The sequence below is a fragment of the Rattus norvegicus genome, chromosome 1 (genome assembly GCF_021556685.1).
Source record: "Rattus norvegicus strain SHRSP/BbbUtx chromosome 1, alternate assembly SHRSP_T2T, whole genome shotgun sequence".
NCBI classification, from domain to species: domain Eukaryota; kingdom Metazoa; phylum Chordata; class Mammalia; order Rodentia; family Muridae; genus Rattus; species Rattus norvegicus.
In genome coordinates, this window is record NC_141534.1 from 67475235 (window position 1) to 67500496 (window position 25262).

At 38.5% G+C, this 25262-nt stretch overlaps 1 protein-coding gene across 5 annotated transcripts in view; it reads left to right on the forward strand.

Annotated features, from left to right (window-relative positions):
- Positions 1-24343, forward strand: part of Chd1 (chromodomain helicase DNA binding protein 1) — a 67327-nt gene extending 42984 nt beyond the window's left edge. For 2 of the 5 annotated variants that reach the window (XM_087553173.1, XM_087553192.1), the window contains 13 exons: positions 2522-2682; positions 4387-4428; positions 5683-5813; positions 6370-6508; positions 6675-6825; positions 8632-8754; positions 9500-9628; positions 10737-10877; positions 14406-14584; positions 18014-18110; positions 19005-19059; positions 20340-20550; positions 21727-24343. In XM_087553173.1, the coding sequence (XP_087409299.1) occupies positions 2522-2682; positions 4387-4428; positions 5683-5813; positions 6370-6508; positions 6675-6825; positions 8632-8754; positions 9500-9628; positions 10737-10877; positions 14406-14584; positions 18014-18110; positions 19005-19059; positions 20340-20550; positions 21727-22072 (1905 nt within the window). In that variant the 3' untranslated portion in view covers positions 22073-24343. 5 annotated transcript variants of the gene reach the window in all.
- The last annotated feature ends 919 nt before the right edge of the window (positions 24344-25262 follow it).

Genomic DNA, 25262 nt, shown 5'->3' on the forward strand with positions numbered 1-25262 from the left:
TGTTACGTATCAGTATCACAGAGTAGTTAATGTGAAACGCTCTTTTTCTTGTTTGGTTTATAAATAGTAATGATTCATAATTTTGTTTGTCTTAATGTCTTTGATAGTTTGCCTTGTAAAATGAGTTGGAAAGTGTTTCCTCCTATTTTCGTGATTTTATGTGGATCTGGAAATTTTTCTTTATTAAATTATGGGATTATTATCAGGGAAACTCTTGGTCTGTGGTTTCTGTTGTTGGAAGATTTTTAGCTGATTTCCATTTTTTATGGATAAGAACTGATGAGAATATGTTTCTTCTTGAGTTTGATAGTTTCTGGGATCTGTTCTTTTTCTCCTTTGAACTTATAGGAATGTACTTACTATTTTTATTATGTCTGAATAATGCATGCCAATTTATTCCTAATATTGATAGACTTTTTCTTTGTAAGCTCGCCCCCTTTGTTCCTGGAATAACTACTCTGAGACTTCATTATATGTGAATAAACTCTTAGGCCAAAAGCTTCGTCCTGTTTCCTGACCAGCTTATAACTTATTTACTCGTTTATTCTGTTTTTTTGTCTTCCACATGGCTAGTTACCTCTCTTCAGGTTTATGTGACCGTCTCCTTCAGCGTTTAGGGTGAATCTCACCTGACCTGACATCCTCCTCAACCCCCATCCCAACCCCCACTCCCACCCCTACCCCCAAACTCTGCTGGAATTCCCACCTCCTGTGTCCTGCCTCAGCTCATTGGCCATAGACTTCCATACACTTAACCAGAGATTCTCTCTGTACTCCTTGATTATTCTCTGTAGGGATTAGGGTAATCTCCTTTAGTTTTTAAACAAAGAGCTTTCTGTCTCATTTGTGTTTTATGTTTCTCTTCATCATTTATTTGATTTTGATTTGTTTTATTTTTTTGAGATGTGCGGTTAGACAGTAAATTAAGATTATTTTTCTCTTATCATCCAATGTTGAAATTTTCTTTGGCTTCTTTGATCCATAATTTAACTGGGAGATTTTTTTTTCTACTATGTAGAGATTTTGTTTCTCCTTTCATTAGGATATTGCATTTTAAGATTGTCTAATTACTAAATTTTTCCTTTTTGCGGAGGACATGTTGCTACATTTGAAGTGAGAGACTTATTTCTGTCCTTTGCCATTCACCCAGGGAAAAGAATTCATTTTCTTCTGTGAAGTCTTCAGTGAGAAAAAGATCTCGCAGTCTTGCTTCCTGTCTTGAAAGAGCTAATTTCTACCTTTACTTAGGCTTGTGTTCTGGAGGTCAGGTTCCTAAGTCATTCACCTGATAGTCTTTTTTAAATACACAGCATAGGTTTTAGTGGCTTTCCCTGCATGCCTTCCTCCAGGTGCCCGTGTTCTCATGTTTGCCTAAGCTTTTAGTCAAGTGTGGTTGGCTTAGTTCTCATTCTGCTTATATAGTGCAAATGAGCCAGGGCTCAAATATCTCTTCTTCTTGGAAACTCTTTACCAAGATTTAGATGTTTAAGTTGTTTTGTGATTTTAGTTCTGATGTATATTTAGAAGTTATGGCTTTGTAAAGTTTGAGAAAACTCTAGAGAATTAGTTTTTGTTTTGGTATGTTCATTAAAAATAAAATGTTACAAATAGGTATTCATAGGCAAGGTTTGGTTTTTTTTTTTCCTTGAAAATATCTGATCAGCTTATTTAGAAAAGCAATCAAGGGTGATATTTAGAAGAAAATACTGAAAAGGGAAAAGAATGTGTTTTCATTGCTATGCCTAGCAGTGCTTCCATAACATGCATCGCCACAGTGTTTAAACCACCCTCATTTGACAAGTTAGCATAAGTGCACAGTAATTTGGAACTTGTTTTCTTCCCTTGGACAGTGCATGATAAATGTTCATCCTATAGCATGTTCCATTAGATTCTCGGTATTCCAGCCTGTCGATTGCTTTGTTTACTTCCTCTTTGGTAAATATCTGGATCCCTTTATTTTTCTTTATGTGAAGAATTTTACTGGACAAGAATTTTAGCTTCATACTTCTGGTCTCGGGAAAATGGCCAGAAGTGACATGTCTGGATCAGCAGAATGATGACTTTTGATGCTTATGATCAAATATTGCCAAATACCTGTTGTTTTAAGTAAGCAGCAGAAATACCAGAATTGTACCTGGCATCCAGTTTTGTAGTGGCCGTTATTGCTCAGTTAGTCCTTATTAAGTTGATAGGTTTTAAAAGAAATTATAGTTTTTTCCTTTTTTTAAAAGTATAACTGAGCTCATATAGTTTTGTATTTATACTAGGTTGCCAGTTAGTAGCCATTATCATATTTTTACAGAAAGCTGGTAGTTTTTTGGTTGATTTATATGTGCCTCAGTAGCCCTTTCTCATTACATTTTATAGTATTCTCTATTTGATTAATTAATTTTGGCTTTGGAATGTTTTCCATATGTGGATTAATGTTTTTACAGTTTTTACAGTCATCCACTGTGTTTGCCTGTAAGATACAAGCTTTCTTTATCCTGTACTTAAGGGTGTTTTTGTTTTTGTTTTCCAGATAAGTTTCAATGGAAGTGAAGGGCGGCGGAGTAGAAGCAGAAGATACTCGGGATCTGATAGTGATTCAATCTCGGAAAGGAAGCGGCCGAAGAAACGTGGGCGACCACGCACCATCCCTCGGGAGAACATTAAAGGCTTTAGTGATGCGGAGATTAGGCGGTAAGAAGACATAAGACCATTTTCTTTACCTTGGTGTTTTTAGACATGGAACTAAATATGAAAACTAGATTGAGAGGTTTTAGAGGGTAAAAAACACGTATTTGTGCAAGAGTTGGGGTGTTCTGCTTAGAAATTGATTATAACTTTGGAAGAAAGGTGTAACATCTAATGTTTGCACGTTACTTATTGTTACACCACTTGTATATTAAAGTTATTTTCTCTTGTGGTTCAGAATGGCCCTTTGAACAGTAAAAGTACATTAGTAAGTTCATATTACAGTTCTGTTCCCTGGCAGTACTTTCATAGGTGATTAATTTAGCCCTATATTTTTTTTGTTTACCATTGAGATGATTGTGCTTTTGAAAGAGTCCTTCATTCCTGGGGCCGGGATGGAGCTCATCAGCAGAGCTCACACTCTGCCTGTGTAAAGATCCTGGGTTGCAGCCTCAGCACCACAGAGAAGACCCCTGGTCTAGGCAAGGAGAAGTGGAAGGCAGCCTGGCTGGGAGGCTGGCCAGCCCCTTCCCAGAGCACCAGCGTGCAGTCTCCAGGGAGTGAGAGTAGCCTAGTTGGGCAGTAGCTTCACCTGTAAAGTTTGATAAAAAGCCTGTGCATTTTTATGTTTTAGAAGTTTGTTTCTTTCAAGTTATTTTTAACTCTTTTCCTTTAAATCATAGACCTGACAAAGCCCTTCCTCATTGTTCCTACAAGAAAACTAAGTGCATTGTTAGTTTTCGTTAAGGGAACCTTTATGACCATCTGATTTGCTGGACTTTCTGTCTTTAGTTGAAGAAGCATTTCATCCTCTACTTTCTGGATATTTCCCCTCATCCATCAACCACTTAAGTTGCTTTGTTGTGACGTAAAATTTTTGTTTTCTATTGTTGGTATAATAGTCATCTGAATTAAACCCTTCAAGTAAATCTTGGTCAGCTTTAGGATGTGATGAGGTGTGATGGTTGATAATCATTTTGGAGACAATTCCTCTTCTTGTGGTAGCTTTGAACATTTTTTTGTCTTATGAAAATAATAAAGTAATTTCTAAAATAAAAATTAGCTTCTATTGTTTTATTTATATTGATATTTTAGCTTCTTCTTGGGTGATGCAGTGTTATGTTTGGTGGAACTTAATATCCTAACAATTTATAGCTTAGCTGCTTCTTTCCTTAAGTCAGGGAACAATACCTTAAATTAGGTTTATTATTTGTTTGATTTCATTTGGCTTTTATTATTTTGACATAGGGTTTCATGTAGCTCAGGCTGCCCTGGAACTGCTGATCCCCTTGCCCCACCTCCCAAGTGCTAGAGTTGAGACTGCACACCATGCCTCACTTCAAGTATTTTCTTTTTATATGCATTATGAGTACAGAGTGGCGTGTGTGTGTGTGTGTGTGTGTGTGTGTGTCTGTGTGTGTGTGTGCGCGTGCGCGCGCGCATGCACATGTCTGTCTGTCTGTGTCTGTGATTGTTGTTTTTGTTTTTTATAGTGTTGGGACTCCAGGACCCTTTTTTGCCTTCTTGGCTAGCTCTATACCACTGAGCTACAACCCCAGTCCACTTAAATATTAAAAAAACCCAACAAAACAAAATATGTATATATACTCATATACATATGGGTGTATATATATTTATGAAAAATACATAATACATATATAAACATATTTGTATAAAACACGTTTGAACCAAAAATTTATTTTCTGCTAGGTTTATCAAGAGCTATAAGAAATTTGGTGGCCCTCTGGAGAGGTAAATATATTTGTTACTCTCATATAGTTATGAAATGTGTAATGTAATGTCATGATTGTTTAAGTAATTGCCAGTCAGGTTATCTGCTTGATTGAATTTGCTTTAATAAGCATTTTTAAAAATCGATAGAACCTAATTGCTGCAATTAATTATTAAAAATGTCTTTGCATGATTTGAGTCTCCAAAATTTATCTTTTATTACATAAATGTTAGCACAATACTCCTTACATTGCATTTTGATGGCTGTAATGTATTTTCAGTCTGTCTAGCTTTCATTAACTACTTAGAGCACAGATCTGTGTCTACAGAGGGACTGGGTTACTAACCTAGTGTCTGACTCTTTAAACCTTCTATAGTAGGAATCTCACTAATGCAGAGCAGCAAAGACTCAGATGAGTTTATTCATTTCTTTCTCATTAAAATTCACAATATAAAGATACATTCTATCTTATTTTGAGCTAGATTGTTTAAAATGCAATGATATTTGCCTGCTTATTTTAGATGCTGGAAATAGCTATAAATATTAATCTTTGTAGGTTCTATGGTAATACAAACTGCAGGACATTTTATTTATAATTGTCATAAATTTTTATCCCTTTTCAATCAGATCGGAACATACTTTTTTCTTTTTTCTTTTTTTTTGGATTTTTTTTATTTATATTTCAAATATTATTCCTTTTCCCGGTTTCCGGGCCATTAAACCGCCTATCCCATCTCCCTCCCCTTCTTCCATAAGGGTGTTCCACTTCCCACCCCCCTGAACTTCCCCTGCACTGGGGGTCCAGCCTTGGCAGGACCAAGGGCTTCCCCTTCCACTGATGCCCCAATAGGGTCATTCTCTGCTACCTATGTATTTGGAGCCCAGGGTCAGTCCATGTGTAGTCTTTAGGTAGTGGCTTAGTCCCTGGAAGCTCTGGTTGCTTGGCATTGTTGTTCATATGGGGTCTTGAGCCCCTTCAGCTCTTTCAGTCCTTTCTCTAATTCCTCCAACGGGGGTCCTGCTGAACAGATTTTTAATGGTTGGTGTATATAATCTCCAGGAGCCTACCATTTGCTCTGTTATAAAATCTTTACCATTGCTAGTGCTCATGAGTCTGTGATGAATTGATTCTCTGCTAAGTTGTCCTTGTTATATCAACTAGAATTTACAAGTAGATAAGAGTGATACTTGGATTATTAAATAAATTAAGTTTTTTTTATATTGTATCATTTCATTTAACATATTTAACTGAAAATCATTTTATTTTATTATAGGTTAGATGCAATTGCTCGAGATGCTGAATTGGTTGATAAATCGGAAACAGACCTCAGAAGACTAGGAGAACTGGTGCATAATGGTTGTGTTAAAGCTTTAAAAGATAGTTCTTCGGGAACAGAGCGAGCAGGTAAGTACCTTCAGTTAGCCTGCTTGTCACTCTGAAAGATGCTTGCCATTCTGAGTAGCAGGGTATGCAGAGAGTAGAGCTGCAGCTAGGCAGTGAGTCTGTTCTCAGTGCACCTCACGTGTTGTGCATTACTGTTGTGCTGTCTTTTGAGAGCATGCCTGGATGGGTGGACATTACGCATGCACAGGTGGCTGGATGGATGGACGCATGCACAGTGGCAGTAGTTGGGAGTATGCAGTTATTCCCTCATTCATCCAGTGAGGAAAATGCCCATATAAGACTTAGTGGTCTTGTGCACTGAAGAGATCATTATGAAATTCCCTCAAAACAATCGCAGAGGGCCTCTCCAAAGTCACATTTTCTGCTTTAGTTAGTAGAGAAATTTAAGAATTTAAGAAATTTAGTTTAGAGAAATTTAAGATTTTAGTTTTAGTTTTAGAAAGAGTAATACACATTGACATAAGCAATAACATGCTGTTTTGTGTTTTGTAGAATTACATACGAATTTATAGATATGCGTGTTATGTTTTTCTATATTCTTGTTTAAAAAATGAAGGTGGCAGACTTGGAAAGGTGAAGGGGCCAACGTTCCGAATATCCGGAGTACAGGTGAATGCGAAGCTGGTCATTGCTCACGAGGACGAGCTGATACCTTTGCATAAGTCCATTCCCTCAGACCCGGAGGAGAGGAAGCAGTGAGTACCCACTCCACTGTGTCACACTCTCCTACTCAGAATTCCTTTCTGAACATACACTGCACTTTTTTATGACACTGACTATTTTTCAATACAAAGTTTTAGTTACTAAGTATTTGATTTTTGACTCTCATTAACTTGAAGTAATTACTGTCTTTGATGCTAGGTATACAATCCCATGCCATACAAAGGCTGCTCACTTCGATATAGACTGGGGCAAAGAGGATGACTCGAATTTATTAATTGGTATCTATGAATATGGCTATGGAAGCTGGGAAATGATTAAAATGGATCCAGACCTCAGCTTAACACACAAGGTACTTCAGTGTCTCTTGATTCTGTTGACTGTAAATTGTTTCGAAAATAAGTTTAATTGAGAATAAGGAAATAATCATTCTGTGATTTATGATTTATAGCTTGGGTCTTATGAAGTAATTGAATTTAAATAATCTCATGATTTTGCTTTATTTCTGAATTATATTTTGTTACTAAGACAGGTACTTTTCCATTATTAAAGGAAACACAAGGAAAACTTAAAAGTCTTATAATGCCTTTCGTGGAAATGTATAATGCTAAGGAGTGTCTCAATGGGTTGGAGCTCTTGATCCTCCTGACATGGGCTCACCAGGCCCTCGCAAATCAAATATTTTCAGAAAATATCAACTAATGTTACAAAATTAGGTGGCTTTGTTTTTTATTGCTCTATCTAACAGCTTTTCATTATTTCTTCCATAAAATGGAAACTTTGGAAGCATTTCTCTGTTATCTTTTCAATGTTTGTGCTTGTGTGCATGTGTGCTTGTTTGTGGAGGTCAGAGGACAATGTTGGTGTCATCCTCAGGAAGTCTGTCTACCTCTTTAAAGATAGGGGATATCTTGAAAAGTTTCCCATTGTCTGAAAAGTTTACTATTAGGTTAGACTGGCTGGCCAGATAGCCCCAGTCTCCTCCTGCTTCCTCTACAATGCTTAGGGACACCTCGGACTTTCTGTTTTTATAGCATGAGAGAGAGCTTTTGTTGCCTTGGTTTGTGGGTGTATGTGTGTGCATGTGCCTGCATGTATTTTGAGGTGTGTGTGTCTCTATGCATTTTACACATCTCCCTGGCCTGTTCACCCAATTTGGTTTAGGCTTGTGATTTCCATCCAGTGTTTGCTGGTATCATCAGCTACACTGAGAGATTGCTTTACTGGCCTCTTCACCCAGGCTTGCTATTTCCCGTGTTTGCTGTTACAGTTGGCTACACTGAAAGATTCCTTTTTAGGTTTTCTCATATAGGATTTATTCCCAAGAGGCAGTCATGCTGGTAAACACTGGTAATCCTAGTTAGTGCTTGGAGACAAGAGAAATGACACAAGTTTGAGGCCAGTCAAGGGTAAACATAAGCAGTAAGACTGGATCTCAGTAAAGAAGAGAAGAATGGCCAGGCAGTGGTGGCACATACCTTTATTTCCAGCTCTTGGGAGGCAGAGGCAGAGAGAGAGGCAGAGAGGCAGAGGCAGAGAGGCAGAGGCAGAGAGGCAGAGGCAGAGAGGCAGAGGCAGAGAGGCAGAGGCAGAGAGGCAGAGGCAGAGAGGCAGAGGCAGAGGCAGATAGATCTCTGAGTTGGAGGCCAGACTGGTCTACAGAAGGAGTTCCAGGATAGCCAGGGCTACACAGTGAAATTCTGTCTTGAATAAACAAGCAAACAACAACGAAAACAAAAAAGACAGAAGAGAAGAATGAATTTGCTTCGAAGGAAATTAAAGCTGTTTAATGAGATCTAATGCCCTCTTCTGGTGTGCATGAGGAAGTATACACACACACACACACACACACACACACACACGCGCGTGTGTGTGTGTGTATATATATGTGTGTATGTGTGTGTGTTTGTATTCATACACATAAAATAAATTCATCTTTAAAAAAAAAAGCTGTATTCTGTGACTACACAGTCCTGTTGTTGCTACCCAGCTTGCTGCCCTCTTGTAGTTTCTCACATAGCCTATTCTTCCAATAATATTAGGAATATTAAAAACTTTGATGTGTGAACTAACATATATTTATTACATTGCATTCTTCACTAGTACAATTTTCATGTCATTTATGAAAGACCGCCTGCAAAATGCATTGCCCTTTCAGATTCTTCCAGATGATCCTGATAAAAAACCACAAGCAAAACAGTTACAGACTCGAGCAGACTACCTCATCAAACTACTTAGCAGAGATCTTGCAAAAAAAGAGGCTCAGAGGCTTTCTGGTGCGGTAAGTTAAACTGTGCATGTTCAGAAGCAGTCCACTCTTCTGGAGTTTTCGGCTGTGCTACTTATCTATAGTTAATGTAAGCACTGCATTGTTCTTTAATTTAGTGATTCTACTTGGTTATGACAGTAGAGAGAGGCCAGACCTGTATAGTTTTTTAAGGATCATGGACTTTATGAGCCACTTCATAAAAGATTTTTAAAAAGACACATGAAGAAAGGCATTGTAAAAAGTTATTTTTATTGCATGTGTAGGAATATTTTTCTTGCATTTATGTCCTTGTACCATGTGCTTTTCCTGGTGCCCATGGAATCTAGAAAGGGTATTAGATTTGTGGGTGTAAGCCATTATGTGGGCTCTGTTCTTTAAAGAGCAGCAAATGCTCTCAGCTGTTGACCTATCATCGCTGCAGGCCCAAGAGTGACTCCAAACCTTTATAAGTTTGCCTGTAAATATAACGTCAACAACTACCTGACTTGTAGTAAGAATATTTCTATCACTTTGTTGTTTCCGATGAATGCAGTTTTGGTGATACACCTGAGAGTGAAAACGTCACTTCCGTTCCTCTCGTGCTTGGACAGTGTTGTGTCTGACATAAGAAGTTGTGTCTCCTCTGTTGACTCTGAACTTGGTGCAGCTCATTACCAACAGACTCAGAATATATGTGTCTAGGTTTCAGATCAGTATTTATGATGTTTTTAAAACAGGAAGTCAGTGAAATTGATTAAATACAAATAATTACTTTTAGGGAGGCTCAAAGAGGAGAAAAACAAGAGCTAAAAAGAATAAAGCAATGAAGTCCATCAAAGTCAAAGAGGAAATAAAGAGTGACTCATCGCCCCTGCCTTCAGAGAGGTCTGAGGAGGAGGACGATAACGTACGTATGCTTTTAGAGCACCAGCTCTTAATGTGGAAAGGGAAGCTGAATTTTGCAAAAGCAATGTTTCTGTTTTTTGGTGGTTTGTAATTAGACTTATTTCTATATCATAACTATGCAATAGACACAAATATAAGACAGATCGATGGTCCATTTTTTTCAAACGCTTGCTAACTAAATGAGCCATTTCTTTTAATTTTACTATGAATTTGAATGAGACTGCCTTACTTTAGAGAGAAGTAAATATTACCTGTATCATTATTAAAGGGATTCTGAGTTTTTCTTTCACCTGAGTACATGCAAAAAAATTTACTTGAAGGTTAAAAAAAAGTTAAAGGATAAGGTAGGAAAATAATTTAATGAAAAATGGGACGGAGAGATGGCTCACAGGTTGAGTATTGACTGCTCTTCCAGACCTTCTGAGTTAATTCCTAGCAACCACATGGTGGCTCATAGCCATCTATAGTGAGGTCTGGTGCTCCCTTCTGGTGTGCAGGCATACATGCAGGCAGAAGATTGTATACTTAGTAAATAAACAAATCTTGAAAAAAAGAAAACAAATAGAAGCTATATAGAAAGAAAATATAAAAGGAAAGAATAGGCTGGTATTCAAGTGTAAAACCTAGAAAATGGAAAAGCCCAAACTAGTTTCAGTAACTGAGTTCTTTAGACGTTTTTGTGGGCATATAATTGAGGGGAGGAATTGATCTGAGCACTGTTTTAATGTCTTACAAGATCACATTACATAGCAGACATTTATTGTTTGTCATTGTTTAGCAAAGTAGCAATGAAGTTTTATAAGAAGCCTAACAGCAGTAAAGGTGGGTCATGTTCAAGGGTCAAGAGAGATCGAGTGAGGCTGTGAGAAAATGAAGTAATGACTGGTTTTTTTTTTTTTTTTTTTTTGGGTTCTTTTTTTCAGAGCTGGGGACCGAACCCAGGGCCTTGCACTTCCTAGGCAAGCGCTCTACCACTGAGCTAAATCCCCAACCCCGGAAGTAATGACTGTTAACCGAGAGTAAATACTTGCAGAAGAAAAGACGAGTGGTTGTTCTAAAGAATATCATGTTGTCTTTATGGTTGGGCTTTTGTTTCTTCTCCTTTCCAGGTGAATGACTCCAAGCCTGAAAGTAAAGACCGCTCCAAAAAGTCTGTGGTGTCTGATGCTCCCGTCCACATCACTGCAAGTGGAGAGCCAGTCCCCATAGCTGAAGAGTCTGAAGAGCTGGATCAGAAGACATTCAGTATTGTAAGTACCACCGTTTCCAATTAGACTCAAGTAGTGGGGTTAAAACAGTGTAGACAACTTTTATATTTAGGACTTTAAAAAAAGTCCTAAAAATTTAATTTATTGCATGTACGTGTGTGCTGTGTGTGTCAGTGCAGATACCTGGAAGCCAGAGGAGAGGTTTTGAGGTTTGCTGGTCTCAAACTGCTTTTCAGTTCCTGATCCAGTACTTAGAGTGCTTGAGTGCTAACGTGCAAAGGTTGTTCTTCCTCAATCCAGCCATTACTATGATCAATAACGTCCACTTAAAAAGCAAATCAAGTTGAAGTCATCGAGAAGCAGGCCTCGTGATAAGCTAGTGAGGCTGAGGTTTCCTAAGGTGACATGTGTTGTTATAGGCTGCTAATGAAGGAAATAGTATAAATACACAGGTAGTTTCAGTGTGTACCAGTGCGTTCCTTGTTGTGTGTCTCCCCATCAGATATCTCTGTAACCTGAACACTGTGTTAAAACCACAAGCTGGCTTTAGTTATCTGTTGTTAGACCTGAATTTAGTCTAAATCAGTTTACTGTTAACCAAGTGCAACACTTGCAAAAGATGTTCTCACTTCAGAAGCTGCTGGGACCATGTCTACCACGCCGTCGTCCGTGTCTCCAGCTCCTGCTTTTGTCCTCTTCTCCTTTGTACTTAGATTTAAGAGTAGGACTATATAAGCATGTGTTCATTATCTGATTCTGAGATGTGCTCTAATACAGGTACAATCCTGTTTTTAATGCTTTTTTTTTAAAGATTTATTTATTTATTACATGTAAGTACACTGTAACTGTCTTCAGACACATCAGAAGGCATCAGATCTCATTACAGATGGTTGTGAGCCACCATGTGGTTGCTGGGATTTGAACTCAGGACTCAGCAGTCAGTGCTCTTAACCACTGAGCCATCTCTCCAGCCCTTTAATGCTCTTTTTAAATATAACGGTTGCTACTAAGTTTTGTAGACTTGCATTTTGTGTACACAGCAGCGTATGTCCTGTGTCCCTTTGGGTTTATGACCTCTGTGATTCCTTTTCTTCTTTATCAGGATGACTCTGACCTGGATCTTAATCTAGCCTCCTTGTCTGTTTGATTTATTCCTATTCTTTCATTTATTTATTGTGCGTGGATGGAGTGTTGGAGCTGTTGACTTTGAGATGAGAACGTTAAATGTACTTCTTAATGTACTTCTTCCCTGTCCCACGTGCTTCTCTACGGAGTCAGTGGAGATCAGCTCTCGAGCTTGTGTGACATCCTCATGTGTCCTCTTTAGCCATCTCGTTTTCACATAACTGTTAGGATATCTCTCCCATGCCCAGTGCACATATTTCTTTACTTTTTTGTACATCCTAGAGAAAAAGAATGGAGAAACTTTAAGCTCATATTCTTGAGCTATTCATTCTGAGCTTCAGTACGTCATAGATACTACATCGCCAAGTCACGGCTGCCCATGTCATACATTCTTTCACAGGCTCTTCCTGCTTTGCCCTTCCCCATCCTATCCATGTTCTTTCCATGTGGAAGTTTGTACTCCAAACAGCAAACACAATAGGTTCAGTGCTTAGGATGGTGAAGTCACTTCTATACATAGAGTGCTCAAAGTCTTTCCATCTCTCTCAGGGTTAAAAATGCCTCTCAAACCTATGAGCAGCTTCTGTTTGGTTAGCTCCAGTCATTGGTAACATTTGTTTTGGTTTAAAACTGTCAAAACAAACTCTTCAAGTATCTTCACAAACATCACTTTCCCCTAAAATTCTAATTGGATAAAAGACTCCCTGTTTTCTGCTTCATTCATCTTCGTTACCAGCACTGCCTTTCTTCCTACTTGTCTGTCAGTCTTGATGCCGTAAAGTAGTCACCTGCTTTGCTTGCGTCTCCATTTTCTAGGCTTATTAGAACCCTGAGAAAATAATAGACACTCTGTGTACATTTGCTCTGTCTTCTTCTTAATTTAAAAATTGAATTTATTGTGCGTATGTGTGTGTCAGTGCAGATATCTGGAAGCCAGAGGAGAGGTTTTGAGGTTTGCTGGTCTCATGCTGCTGTAGGTTCTAGGAATCAGATTGGCAAGTGCCCAATGACTTATCTGGCCAGCCCACTTGGGTGTTTGAGGTATGCCCGCCCCCCCCCCCCCCCCCCCCCCCCCCGTGTTTCAACTTGACCTTCAACTCATGTTCCTGCCTTAGCTCTGAAGTGCTGGGGGTATAGTTTTGAATCACCATATCTGGCTTACAAGATTTTCAGACCAATAGGTGGCAGAGGGCAACTAGAATAAAGCTACAACTGGAGAGAGAGTGGAGGATTCCCTCACATAGCACCAGACCTCCTTTTGTCCAGTGTGATAGGCTTTTAAAATATTTTGTCTTGTTTACTTTTTGAAAAAGTCCATTATGTTGCTCAGACTGGCCTCAAATATCTTTCATGCATCCTCTACCTGAGCCACATACCAGCTTAGAGTACTCTCCTTGGGGTGGTCGCTCTGTGTGCATCATGTGAACCAGTCTAGCCTTGGACATTTATGTAGCTCAGGATGGCCATCAACCCGATTCTCCTGCCTCCTCATCTCATGTTACAGGACTGTAATTATGGTGCTACAACATTCAGCTGGAGAAAAAACTATAATTCATAGATTTGATTTTAAATTATTCCTGACAAAGAATGGAGAAGTCTACTGACTTGAATAACAGGCAGTAAAACAGTGAATTACTCATGAGCAAATCTGCAACTAAATAGACAATTCATATTGATCTTTCAGAGCAGGAATACACAGATTTTCTTTTAACCAAATATTATTGGATTAATTAAATGTATTACCTAACAATGATATGTTATTATATATTTGTAGAACTAAACCAATTTCCTTATCAATGTATTTGTTTTTAAGAGTCATTTCCATAAATTTATCTAAAGTTCCTGGCTTTTTAGTATACTTCAATTAAACTGAGTCAGAAGATTTACACGTTTATAATTGGACGGTATTTATTAAGAAAAGTGGTTTCTGCTGACCAGCCACTCAATCTCCAGTCTTCTGCAGAAGTCATTTTTAGTCATAGTGCTCTGCCCAAAAGGTTGTAAAAAGTAGGTGATTTATACCAGTTGCTTAATTCATTTTAATATTTTGCTTCTTTGTTTATTTTTGCTAGTTTCCTTATTTTTGTTTTGCTAGTGTACTAATGAGCTCCTGTCTGACCCTGTCTGCCTATCACAGTGCACACAGCCTGGGATGCACTGTGGCTGTACTTCTAATCATTAATGTTGAAGACTACCTATGATGGGTTCACTGTGGCATTGAAAGTAACCATTTTTTAGAAGCTCTGTAAAACAAAAGCTTTGCTTCCTCAAAAGCTGATGTCAGTGATAATGGAAAGCGTTCTTTGCCTGAAGAAAAGCCAATGGGGGAACACTGATTGCGTAATGTGTGGGGTGATGTGTAACTGCTTATTTTGAAACTAAGCAACGCAAAGTCAGAATTAATTCACTTGGGTTTTTAATACATGCATTTCTGTCCTTTTCAAGTGTAAAGAAAGAATGAGACCGGTGAAGGCAGCTTTGAAACAACTTGACAGGCCTGAGAAGGGCCTTTCGGAAAGAGAGCAGCTGGAACACACTAGACAGTGTTTAATCAAGATCGGCGACCATATCACTGAATGTTTGAAGGAGTATTCCAATCCTGAGCAAATTAAGCAGTGGAGAAAGTAAGTGCCAGCTTTGAAGAGATGTGGAATTCATGATTTTAGTCATTATCGTGCTTCTTGGTTTATTTTCTACTTCCAATTTTGAGGTGAAAAACCATGTTTTTAAAATTGATTTATGCTGCTAGTAAAGCAGTGATGGCTAGTCCTGTGAGACTCGGTGCACGTTAGAGAGAGTACAGCCCTCGTCTCCACCTTTCCATTGGCAGAGCCCATCGGCAAGGGCTGAAGTGGATTTTACCTCAGTGGTTTCCACGTGTGTTTTAGACTGTTACCCATGGTAGAAATTAGGGAAAAATGACAGTGTAGTAAATTATTCTTAAAGTTAGTTTAGTTATTTTAATAGTCCCATTAATTTTTCACTTTTTTTAGAGTAAAGATTTGAAAGTCTGGCAATGCTTATAAATAATACCTTTTGGCAAGAATGGATTACCATTTGGGAAGATTACCAACGGTCACTTTTAATTATATATTGTCAGTTTTGAAAACTTTGTTATTAGTATTTAGATTTTTATGTTTGCAGAGAGGCATGTCTTTTTTCCTGCTTTCTAGACAATAAGAAACACCTTATTGACATTTCTTAGTGATATATATGTGTGTGTGTGTGCATGCATGCATGTTTGAGATTTTGTCTCTAGGAAAAGAGAAGTAGTGTGTTTGGAAGAAGAGACACTAGTAGCAGGAAATGTTGCTTTTCAGCATGTTGGGTAATTTCCTCCCAAAGGTTATGCTCTGTCTTTCCTTTTCTTTTCCCACATAGGCAAAGCAGCCTTTAGTTTTCCCTCTATTTAGTTTTTTTTTTTTTTTTTTTTTATAACATAAATTGGGTCAGTAAATGATGAGTTTTGCCTTTTGTTTTACTGAATTTTTTTTCATACCATATAGTCTGATCGTTTTTCTCTCTCCCAACTTCTCTCAGGTTCTCCCCACCAACCCAATTCTGCACCCTTTTTTTTCCCCCTCTTTAAAAAATAAGCATGAACAAATAAGGAAAAAAAAAAAAACAAAAAACAAAAAAAACCCCCGAAGTCCAAAAGGACAACAGAGTGCTCAGACATAGTGAGTTAAAAGTCTATGAAAACATCACTGAGTTCATTTTCTGTTGGCCAACTACTGCTTGGCCTGAGCACGTCCTTTAGTGTGGCTAACATTCATAGCAAGGACCCACTGAGAGCTCTTACCTTCGCTTTGCAGGTGGGCACTGGCTGAACGTTGTTAGGGTGGGTGTCCATTCCCACCTCTCAGCACTTGGAACCCATGTGGGCTGAGCCTGTCTCTGTGCAGGCGCTGTGTGTGCCGCCCTCGTGTTTGCTAGCATACGTGAGGCATTGTGTCTAGACGAAACTACTGCCTTGGGATTGCCCATCTCTTCTGCCTCTTAACAATCCTTTCTGCCTCCTCGTCTACATAGATCTGGCCTGTAGGGACGTAGTTGATGAACACTTCCTGTTTAGGACCCAGTGCTCCAAGGTCTCTCACTCTGAACTTCTACAGCTGTGGGTCTGTGCATTGGTTCTCATCTACTGTGGAGGAAGCTTCTCTGATGGTGGCTGAGTGAGACACTGATCCTGGGTATAGCAGAATGTTGCTAGGAGGCTTTTCATTATTGTGTTCCTTTAGCAGATCAGTACATGTAATTAGTTTTTCCCTAAGCCTGTGGCCTGCCCAGTCTCAGATTCTTGGCTACTCAAGCAGTGCCAGGCACGGGTTCCAGCTAATGTAGTGGGGCTTAAATCCAATCAGTGTTTGTACCACTGTTAGCTCAGCATATCTCGTAGGAGGTTGCCACTGCATTGTTTGTAGCTGTGTTCATGACTAATTTCCTTCTCTGATAGCATGCAGAGTACCTTATTATAGTACCTGAGCACCAGTCCATACAGCTGAAGGCTCTCGGCATGGCTGGCCTTCCCCATACTCTGTGACATAAGAGCTGCTGTCTTCAGCAACAGGGTATCACTGTTAGTGTGTCGAGAGTGACCAATAGCCTTGACAGTAGTCTGAGATGTTTTGGGGGGTTTCCATGGGGCTTTTCTTAGCACTATAAGATGTATAGTTACATGAGTGTCTCTCCATGATATGGTAATTCCATTTAGATTCCTTTCCTATGTGAATATAGTTTAGAACTCTTCTAATTGTGGGTTTTCATAAGGCCCTCAAGTGGCCCTGAGTGTTAATTGCTCGTTTCCATGTTTCTTCCTTTACTCTCCCCCTTTAGTCCTTGACCAACCTTGGTTTTATGCTTCTTGTTATTTGTTTGTCCTTACAGTGTGTGCTATCCTTACGGTGTGTGCTTATTCGGAGTTCCTTACAGGCGGAAGGGGAGGAGACCCCCCAAGCGGCTACTATCCTAGAAAATGAAAAGACTTGTTCTAATTTTAGTTCTTCCTAGGAGAAGAGTTGCTTTGTTTCGTTTTGATGTAGCAAAAAAAAAAAAAAAAAAAAAAAATATATATATATATATATATATATATACATACATACATATATATGTTTAAGCTACTGTATAAAATTAACTTAAAAACTTAAGTGAATTTTGTGTTTCTGTAGATTTTGGGAGATAATGAATTTGTTATTTCAACCAAGTTTGCTTTCAAATTATATTTTAAGTTACTAACCTAAATGGGTTTATTGTTGGAAGGACATTTGATAATTTGGAACAGTATTTAATGTATACAATTTGACTGTGCCTACGCATACACACACACACACACACACTGAAATAACTACTACTTTAATATCTGTCCTTGGATGGAAAAAGGCCAAGATATAGATATACTTGAAGTACTCCTATTTCATACTCCCTGTCCATATTATTCTTGGGACCATTACAATACTATTAAAAATGATTGTAATATGTTATTTAAGGTCATTACCAACTTAATCTGTTATCTGCTATTATTTTTTCTTATTCATATATTAGCATGTTTGATGTTATGCACATACTCTGCACTATAGAATGAATCTTTGACTGTATGCTTAGTTTTACATATCTTTGGTACATGTCATGTTAGGGTCAAATACAGGATTTCATTCTAAGACTAAAATAAAGGGATTTGGAAAAGAACTAAAACCATTTATGTGTTTGAAGATTAAATGTGCTTGAAAATTTGAAAAGTAAACATGAAAATTAATTTTCCTTTTTATTAAAAATTGTTTTGTTTTTCTCTTTGTGTGTGTACATGTGTATGTGTGTGTACATGTATGAAGATCAGAGAACTTCTCTCCACTGTGTAGCTCCTGACTTTGAACCCAGGTTGTCAGACTTGGCAGATGTACCTTTACCTGCTGAGCCACCGTAATAGCCTCCAATAATTCATTTCTTTAATATAGACTTTGGTTCATAGAGAGAGATGATCGATAGTAGAAATTTTGTGATGAGACTAAATATTTATTACCAGACTAATTTGCTTTTTTTTTTTCTTCTTCTTCTAGAAACCTGTGGATTTTTGTTTCTAAGTTTACTGAATTTGATGCAAGGAAATTACATAAATTATATAAGCATGCTATTAAAAAACGACAAGAATCTCAGGTAATTGGTATATAATATTTTATTCTTTAGTTATATCATTAACACCATACACCTTCTTTATTATTTAATAATAAATGGGGAATTTAGTTAATAAAATAGAGGTAATGAATAAATTAAACCAAATTCCATTGGACTTAATACCATAAACTAATAATTCCAAGCATAAATCCATAAGTTTAAAGTAATGGGCAAGAAAGAAAGCAGGCCATTATATTGGCCTCGTGGATAGTGACTATGAAAGGAACGTGATATTCATGTGAAAGAGACATTGTTTGACAATCTTAAGTAATCACAACAAACCAGAGCATGAAGACCTCGGCTACACTGTAGAGAATCATGGCCCATCTGTGATGGTGTCACCAACAGTATGTGATTTGAATCTAGCCATGAGGAAATTTCAGAGAAACTGTATGAGAATGATTCTCAATAAAACTACTGAATAGTACTCCTAGAAATGTTAAGGTTATCGAAGAAGACTGCCACAGAGACACAGTGGATAGCTGGCATGTAGGTTTTAGACTGGCTTCTAGGGACATAAGAGAGAACTAGTTCAGCTGATAGTGTTGTATTGCACATGGATTTAACATTGGTGGGCAGGTGGTGAAAATATTAGGCCAGTGCATGGTTTTCATCATCATCGTCTCTGTCAAGTCTAAAATTAAATGAAAGTCAGTTTTTAAAAACATGGAGGAAATTGTTTTGTTTAAAGAAACCTGTATATTTTATGTTTATGAATGCTTGGTATTTGAAGACCTTAATTCAACATCAGGATTTTCTGAAGGGACCTCCCCCCTCAATCTCCCCCCCCCCCCATGCGCATCTACTATTCTGTAAGAGTAGTTTAGGCTACTTAAATTACTTAAATGTGTCTAATATTTGTGCATTTTATTTTAGCAAAACAGTGACCAGAATAGCAATGTTCCTACCACTCATGTGATTAGGAATCCAGGTAAACTTTTAAGAATTCCTTACCCTTTTCCCTTTTCCCTTTTCCCTTTTCCCTTTTCCCTTTTCCCTTTCCCCCTCTCCCCTCGCCCCTCAATGGTGTACATGTATGTGTTGGCTTGGCTTCATTTTAGTTTGTGATTTATTTTTTGTGTGCGATTGAGTATATGCATGTGAGTACCTGTGTCTGTGTGGGAGTACGGAGGCCAGCGAGGGTTTTGAATGTCCCTCCTATCCCTTTCCACATGTTACTTAGAGGAAGCATCTTTGAACCTGAGGCACATAGTTTTTTCAGTATGCAGTCTAGCAAGTGTTAGGAATCCTCTACTCTTTGCTTCCTTGGAGCTTGGTCAGGCTTGTTATATGGGTGCTGAGATCTGAACTCAGGGACTCATGATTTTGCAATAAACACATTTATTCTGCAAGATGTCTAGCTCCTTAGCCCTTATTTCTTTTGTTTCTTAAATTATTTTTTAAAAAGTTATTCTTATTCAAAGTACCTTTATGTTGAGAAAATACTATTAACTAAAAGAATTAGATCATTTTCCTCTCTCTAATTTGCCTCTGTGCTTCTCAAGTTGATGGCCTCTTGTTCTTTGATTAGGGGTGTGTGTGTGTGTGTGTGTGTGTGTGTGTGTGTGTGTGTGTGTGTGTGTGTGTGTGTGTGTGTGTGCGTGCATGCATGTGCCCGCGCAAGTGCATAAATAGAGCCTGTAAGTCAGTTTTTGTTGTTGTTTGTATATGGTTTCAGGGCCGATCCCTCTGCACTGGACAGCCAGTAGAGGCTCATCCCTGGGAGAGGCTAAAAGTTTTCCTTCAAGCAGTCACTAGTTGCCTATAGTTCTCTTTTGAGGGCTGGGACCCTGTAACATTTCCTCCATATTTTATGTCCATTGGTATCACCATTGTTCTGGTCTTACAGCAGCAATAATTTCTAGGAGAGACTTGTATTACCACAGACTTCCTAGTACTTTGGCTTTTCCACCTCCTTCTCCACCAGACACAGAAGTTGTGGAATCAATGTATCCTTGGGGCTGAGCTCCCCAGGACCCAGTGGTAGCTTCCGTGGGTCCAGTTGGAGTTCTCTGTAATGGTCTCCACTTGCTATAAAGAGGCTCTGATGAGGCATGGTACCTACACTTACTTGCAAAACCCTTTAAAAGCTTTAGTTCTGTGCTTACAAACCATTTTTAAATACTTTAGCTATCTGTGTTTGAGGATTGATTTTGTTTGGGCAGGAGTTACTGTTACTTAAGTATTTGTAACATTTTATCTATCGGATAGACATGGAAAGGTTAAAAGAGAATACAAATCACGATGACAGCAGCAGGGACGGCTACTCTTCGGACAGACACTTATCTCAGTGCCATGATCATCACAAGGACCGCCATCAGGGAGACTCTTATAAAAAGAGTGACTCTCGGAAGAGACCCTACTCCTCATTTAGCAACGGCAAAGACCATCGCGAGTGGGATCACTACAGGCAAGACAGTAGGTAAGCTGGAGGCCCGCTGTCAAAGTCTGCCTTCTTCCCATCTTTTTTCTCAATTGCATTTCCTGCATTTGGGGTAGAACTATACCATTTTCATGACAACAGATCAAGCATTTTTTTTATCAATAGAAGAATTGATAGTCCTTTTCATGTTAATATTTATAAATTTTTCTCCAAAGTGGCTTTGAAGTATTAAATTGACCTCAGAATATGCAATGAGAGTTGAAAGTTTTGTTGAAAGCACAGGCTTTTAATAGAGAGAATTCTGCTTTGGCTATTGAAATCCTTGGGAGGGGGAGCATATTTTAACTGCAAAATTCACTTTATTCCTTTATTGTGTAAAGAGTCTCCTTGCTAATGTAGGACCACTGCTACAATTAAACTCAGGAAATTGGGACGTAAAAGTAAAAGTCAGAAATAAATGGGAGGGGCTGCAGGTGCTGCTCTGAGAGTGCTCACCCAGTGTGGCGAAGTCCCATGTGACTTCTGTGGTTTGGGTGTGCTCATGGCCACCACAGAATAAGCCCTAATTATAGAAAGACTTTCTGTTAGAGACATTAGAAAAAGAAAAGCTATGTCTATATCTGTATATACCAGTAAATTCATGAGAAAGTGTTTGTGACAAGACTCTTTGACTAATAGGAGCATTTTATTTGAAAAGGCAAATATACCAGAGATCTTGTTTAGCTGCCAAATTGTATTATGGGGTGAATTTCTTGATGTGTGTGTTGACTTAGTACATAACTAGTTGAATGAGAACATGTTTGACATCACAAACTAAAGAAGTTTCGTTTTAGGAATTTTCAGCCTGCATTCTGGCATTTTAAGTTTTTTTCCTAGAGATTTGTACAAGGCTTCAGTTTCAAGGGGAAACTGCATAGCTCTGGTTATTTCCGTGCGTCTTAGACACTGAGCCGCACTGATTCACATGGTTCTCAGTGAATGCAGATGCTCTCAGGTGTTCTCTTCAGATGTGTGAGCAGGATTTGTACAGATTTCTAGTGATTCCAGCTGCCGCATGAGTGGCTCTGTTGCAGCAGAGAAGTGATTCTAAGCTACTGTCATGAAATTCTGTGAGCTTCTGCATGATTAAAGTACATTTTAAAGTATTTACACTTTTCTGTATGGTTTTATTTGGGAATTTTAACTTATACTAAAAGTCTCTTTCTCTTTCATTAGGTACTATAGTGACAGAGAGAAACACAGAAAACTGGATGACCACAGGAGTCGAGAGCACAGGCCAAGTCTGGAAGGCAGCTTAAAGGACAGGTGTCATTCTGACCACCGATCTCACTCGGACCATCGGATGCATTCAGACCATCGCTCCAGCACTGAGCACACACACCATAAGTCTTCCAGGGATTATAGGTACCTCTCAGATTGGCAGCTGGACCACCGAGCTGCCAGCAGTGGCCCTAGGTCTCCTTTAGATCAGAGGTCTCCATATGGCTCCAGGTCCCCATTTGAACATTCAGCTGAACACAGAAGTACACCTGAACACACCTGGAGTAGTCGGAAGACATAACAGCTACTGATGGTTTTGTCTTTCTGGACTTCATTTTAGCCATAGATCATAAACCAACACAGTAATTGCCTTACATGACTTGAAAGATACAAACAGCTCTTCTATCTATCGGTAGCAGTATTGTTACTTCTTTCCAGGACGCAAGGTCTATTATCCCAACAGAAGAGAAGATATTTTTATATTTAAGGATTATGCTGCACTGTACTGCAATACTGTAGTACCTTTTTTTCTTTTTTTAAAGAAATGGAAAATGTTTACTATACCAGGGACCTCAGCACTGCCCTCCCGTGTAGGCTGTATAAAACTGTTTATACGTCAGTGATTTTAGACTGACTCCATTTAAATTATGTTTGTATATGAACTTTACTCTGACCTGTGATCATGTTTCAGGAAGGAATGAAAGAGAGGTCTTTTCTTAATAAAGAAAAATCGCTCAAGGACTTTGTTCACTTTCCAAAGCTACTTGTTTACATTGTACACTGCGACCACCTTGCCGCTTCCCGTCACAAGCTTGAATATTTAAATCCTGTACTGAAGTCTGTAAGATAGCCGGGAACTTCCTGTTTGTGATTATTATTATGCCTTTTTACAGAAGAAGATGGCTGTAAATTATTGTAAATGTATAAATGAGCTTTCCTTCCTTACCCTTCTCAGGCTTCTTCTGACTGTTCCTTTCCCTACCAACTCAGGCCTTCTTATTAAAAAAAAAAAAATCAGTGTAATAACACTCTTTAATGATTTGTCTCGATGGAATCATTGTTTAGAATGTAAAAATGGGGAAAGGGGCCACTTATTCATTTCGTCCTCTTTTTATATTGAATATTTTTGTTAGATACATGTTTTACCCCTCCTTTTTAAAGTCAATTTTGTGTTTGTAGTTTTTACAGAAGAAGAAGTGGTGAGGGTTACATGTGAGATAGAAACTTGATGCTCTGGGAAAGTTTGCAGATGCATTTGGTTTAAAAGGGTAGGTGTGTGAACACTTTCAAAATCCAGACTGGCCAAACGTTCTTGTGAGTCCATTTGTTTTCCCTCTCACGTGGGCAATAATGTCAAATGTGCTATGCAGCCAGGCTAACATTTTAGACGGACTTGATTGACTTTTTAATATAAACTGTTACAGTGCACACTGATTGTACATAAAACCTTATATATGACAAATTAAATTCTAAGAAAAAGGATATGTGGGCTCCTGGAGTTTCTGCTGCATCCTTGTTTCCTCAAGCATTTAATCTTTTGTTTTAAGTAACTGCTGCCAGAAAGAAAGGTGTTTTGGTAAACAATTGGATTGATAATATGTAATCCTAAGCTCTTACTGTGTGGACGAATCCGTCTTCTGTGAAGTAGAACAGATGACAGAAGTCTTGGCTTCCTGTGGGCATTCTCCTTGGATGCCTTACTCAACCACCCCCTTCTCCTTACACTCAGTGGGGATTTTGTATGTATGTTGTGTAGCCATGAATAACGTTTACTCCTGGTCTCCATGGGGGCAACCTAAAGTTAGTCTGTGGCTTTATATTTTTATATCTTCCTTTTACATGATTAAATATGAAATTTATGCTGTGTATACAAACAGACTTTTCTTTTCAAAGCAGTTTCATCTCTGGCCTAAAGTTATCCCGAAGCAGACGATGTATTTTTATTCTTGATATGCAAGGTAATGCGTTGGGGAATAACTCAACTTTTAAACATCTAGTTTTAATTAAAGATAAAAATGATGATAGTATATTCAGTGCTGGCACACAACTTTTAACATTTTTCACTTTCCTCCACTTTTAATGTAAACGATCATTTAATTCCCAAAGAACACTTCCCACAATCCTGATACATAGCAAATAGCTCAGGGTCGGCGCTACATGCCTTTGCGGCTAAGTCATTTGCTTAAAAGCCTGTTGTAGAGACTTTGCGAAAAATAATGCAATTTTGGAGAATGGGCTGGGTTTTTTTTCTTTTTTTCTTTTTAACAATTTGACATTTAATTGCATTAACTTGCTGAGGTGAATGAAGCAATCTTAAACCTGTATGTAACATTTGAGTGTTATTTGTAAAAAGTAACAGTTACACAGTAAAGGAGCAAGCCATAAAGTTACTGAGATACAGGGACAGCAGCAGTCCGGGGCATTACCCACATGCTTACTTTTGTCTCTTACATGCTCATTCTGCTTCTCTGTCCACTTGTTTACCTTTTAAAGATGAGAGATTACACATAGCATTGTACCAACTAACCTTCCATTTTAATAATAAACAATAAACGATTCTTATAAAAAGCAATGGCTTGTCTGCTTATAAAGAAAACCCTCTGTGTTTAGGGCGTGAATGAGTCTTCAGACCGGAAACCAGTGAGACAAGACCGCTACAGCAGTTGCAGAGTGCTGTAAACCATTGCAGTTTGTATGATGGAGCCTTTGGTTAACCATGTGGACATTTCAGTTATTTTTGCAACGTGCAGTGAAAGGGTTGAGTGGATTTTATGGTAAGATTATTTGAGAACACTCACCAACCTTCTATGGTTTTTGTTTTGTGACATTATTTTCTCTACACCTGGAACTCACTACACAGGCCAGCCTGCCTTGGAAAAGCTATCCCACATTGTTTTTCCCTTCCCTCCAAATACCACATAATTCCCATACCTCCCTGCTCTCTTTCCTGCCCTCTTTTTTTTTTTTTACTATGAGTGAGTGTGTGTGTGTGTGTGTGTGTGTGTGTGTGTGTGTGTGTGTGTGTGTGTGTCAACATTTATAAACGTAAGCCGCTCAGTCTGTATAACATCACTTGTGTGTATGTTTTCAGGGCTGACCGTTTGGTATTGGATAAGCAGTTGGCATGCTCCTCCCTGGGGAAGACTTTCCCCCACGCCTGCAGTTCTTCTTGTGGGGTTGAGGCCTCCCAGGCTTTCCCCGTCCGCTTTGGCATATCATTTTTTGCAGCTCATGTTTAGGTAGTTTTCTCTGCACTCCACTAACTTCTTGGTATAAACTACTTAGTTTTGTAAGGAACTGTTGTAGTTATATGCAATAGCTTAAAGGAGGTGAGGCTTAGGGCTTGGGAAAACAACTAGTCATTGTATTGAAAGTGGATTTTAAGATTTACCAGCTTCATCTAAATGTGAAGGTACCTTGGTTAAAATTTTTAGTGGTTCATTACTCAGCAAACAAGTTTTAGGTGCTTCTGAATCGGTACATAAATGAAT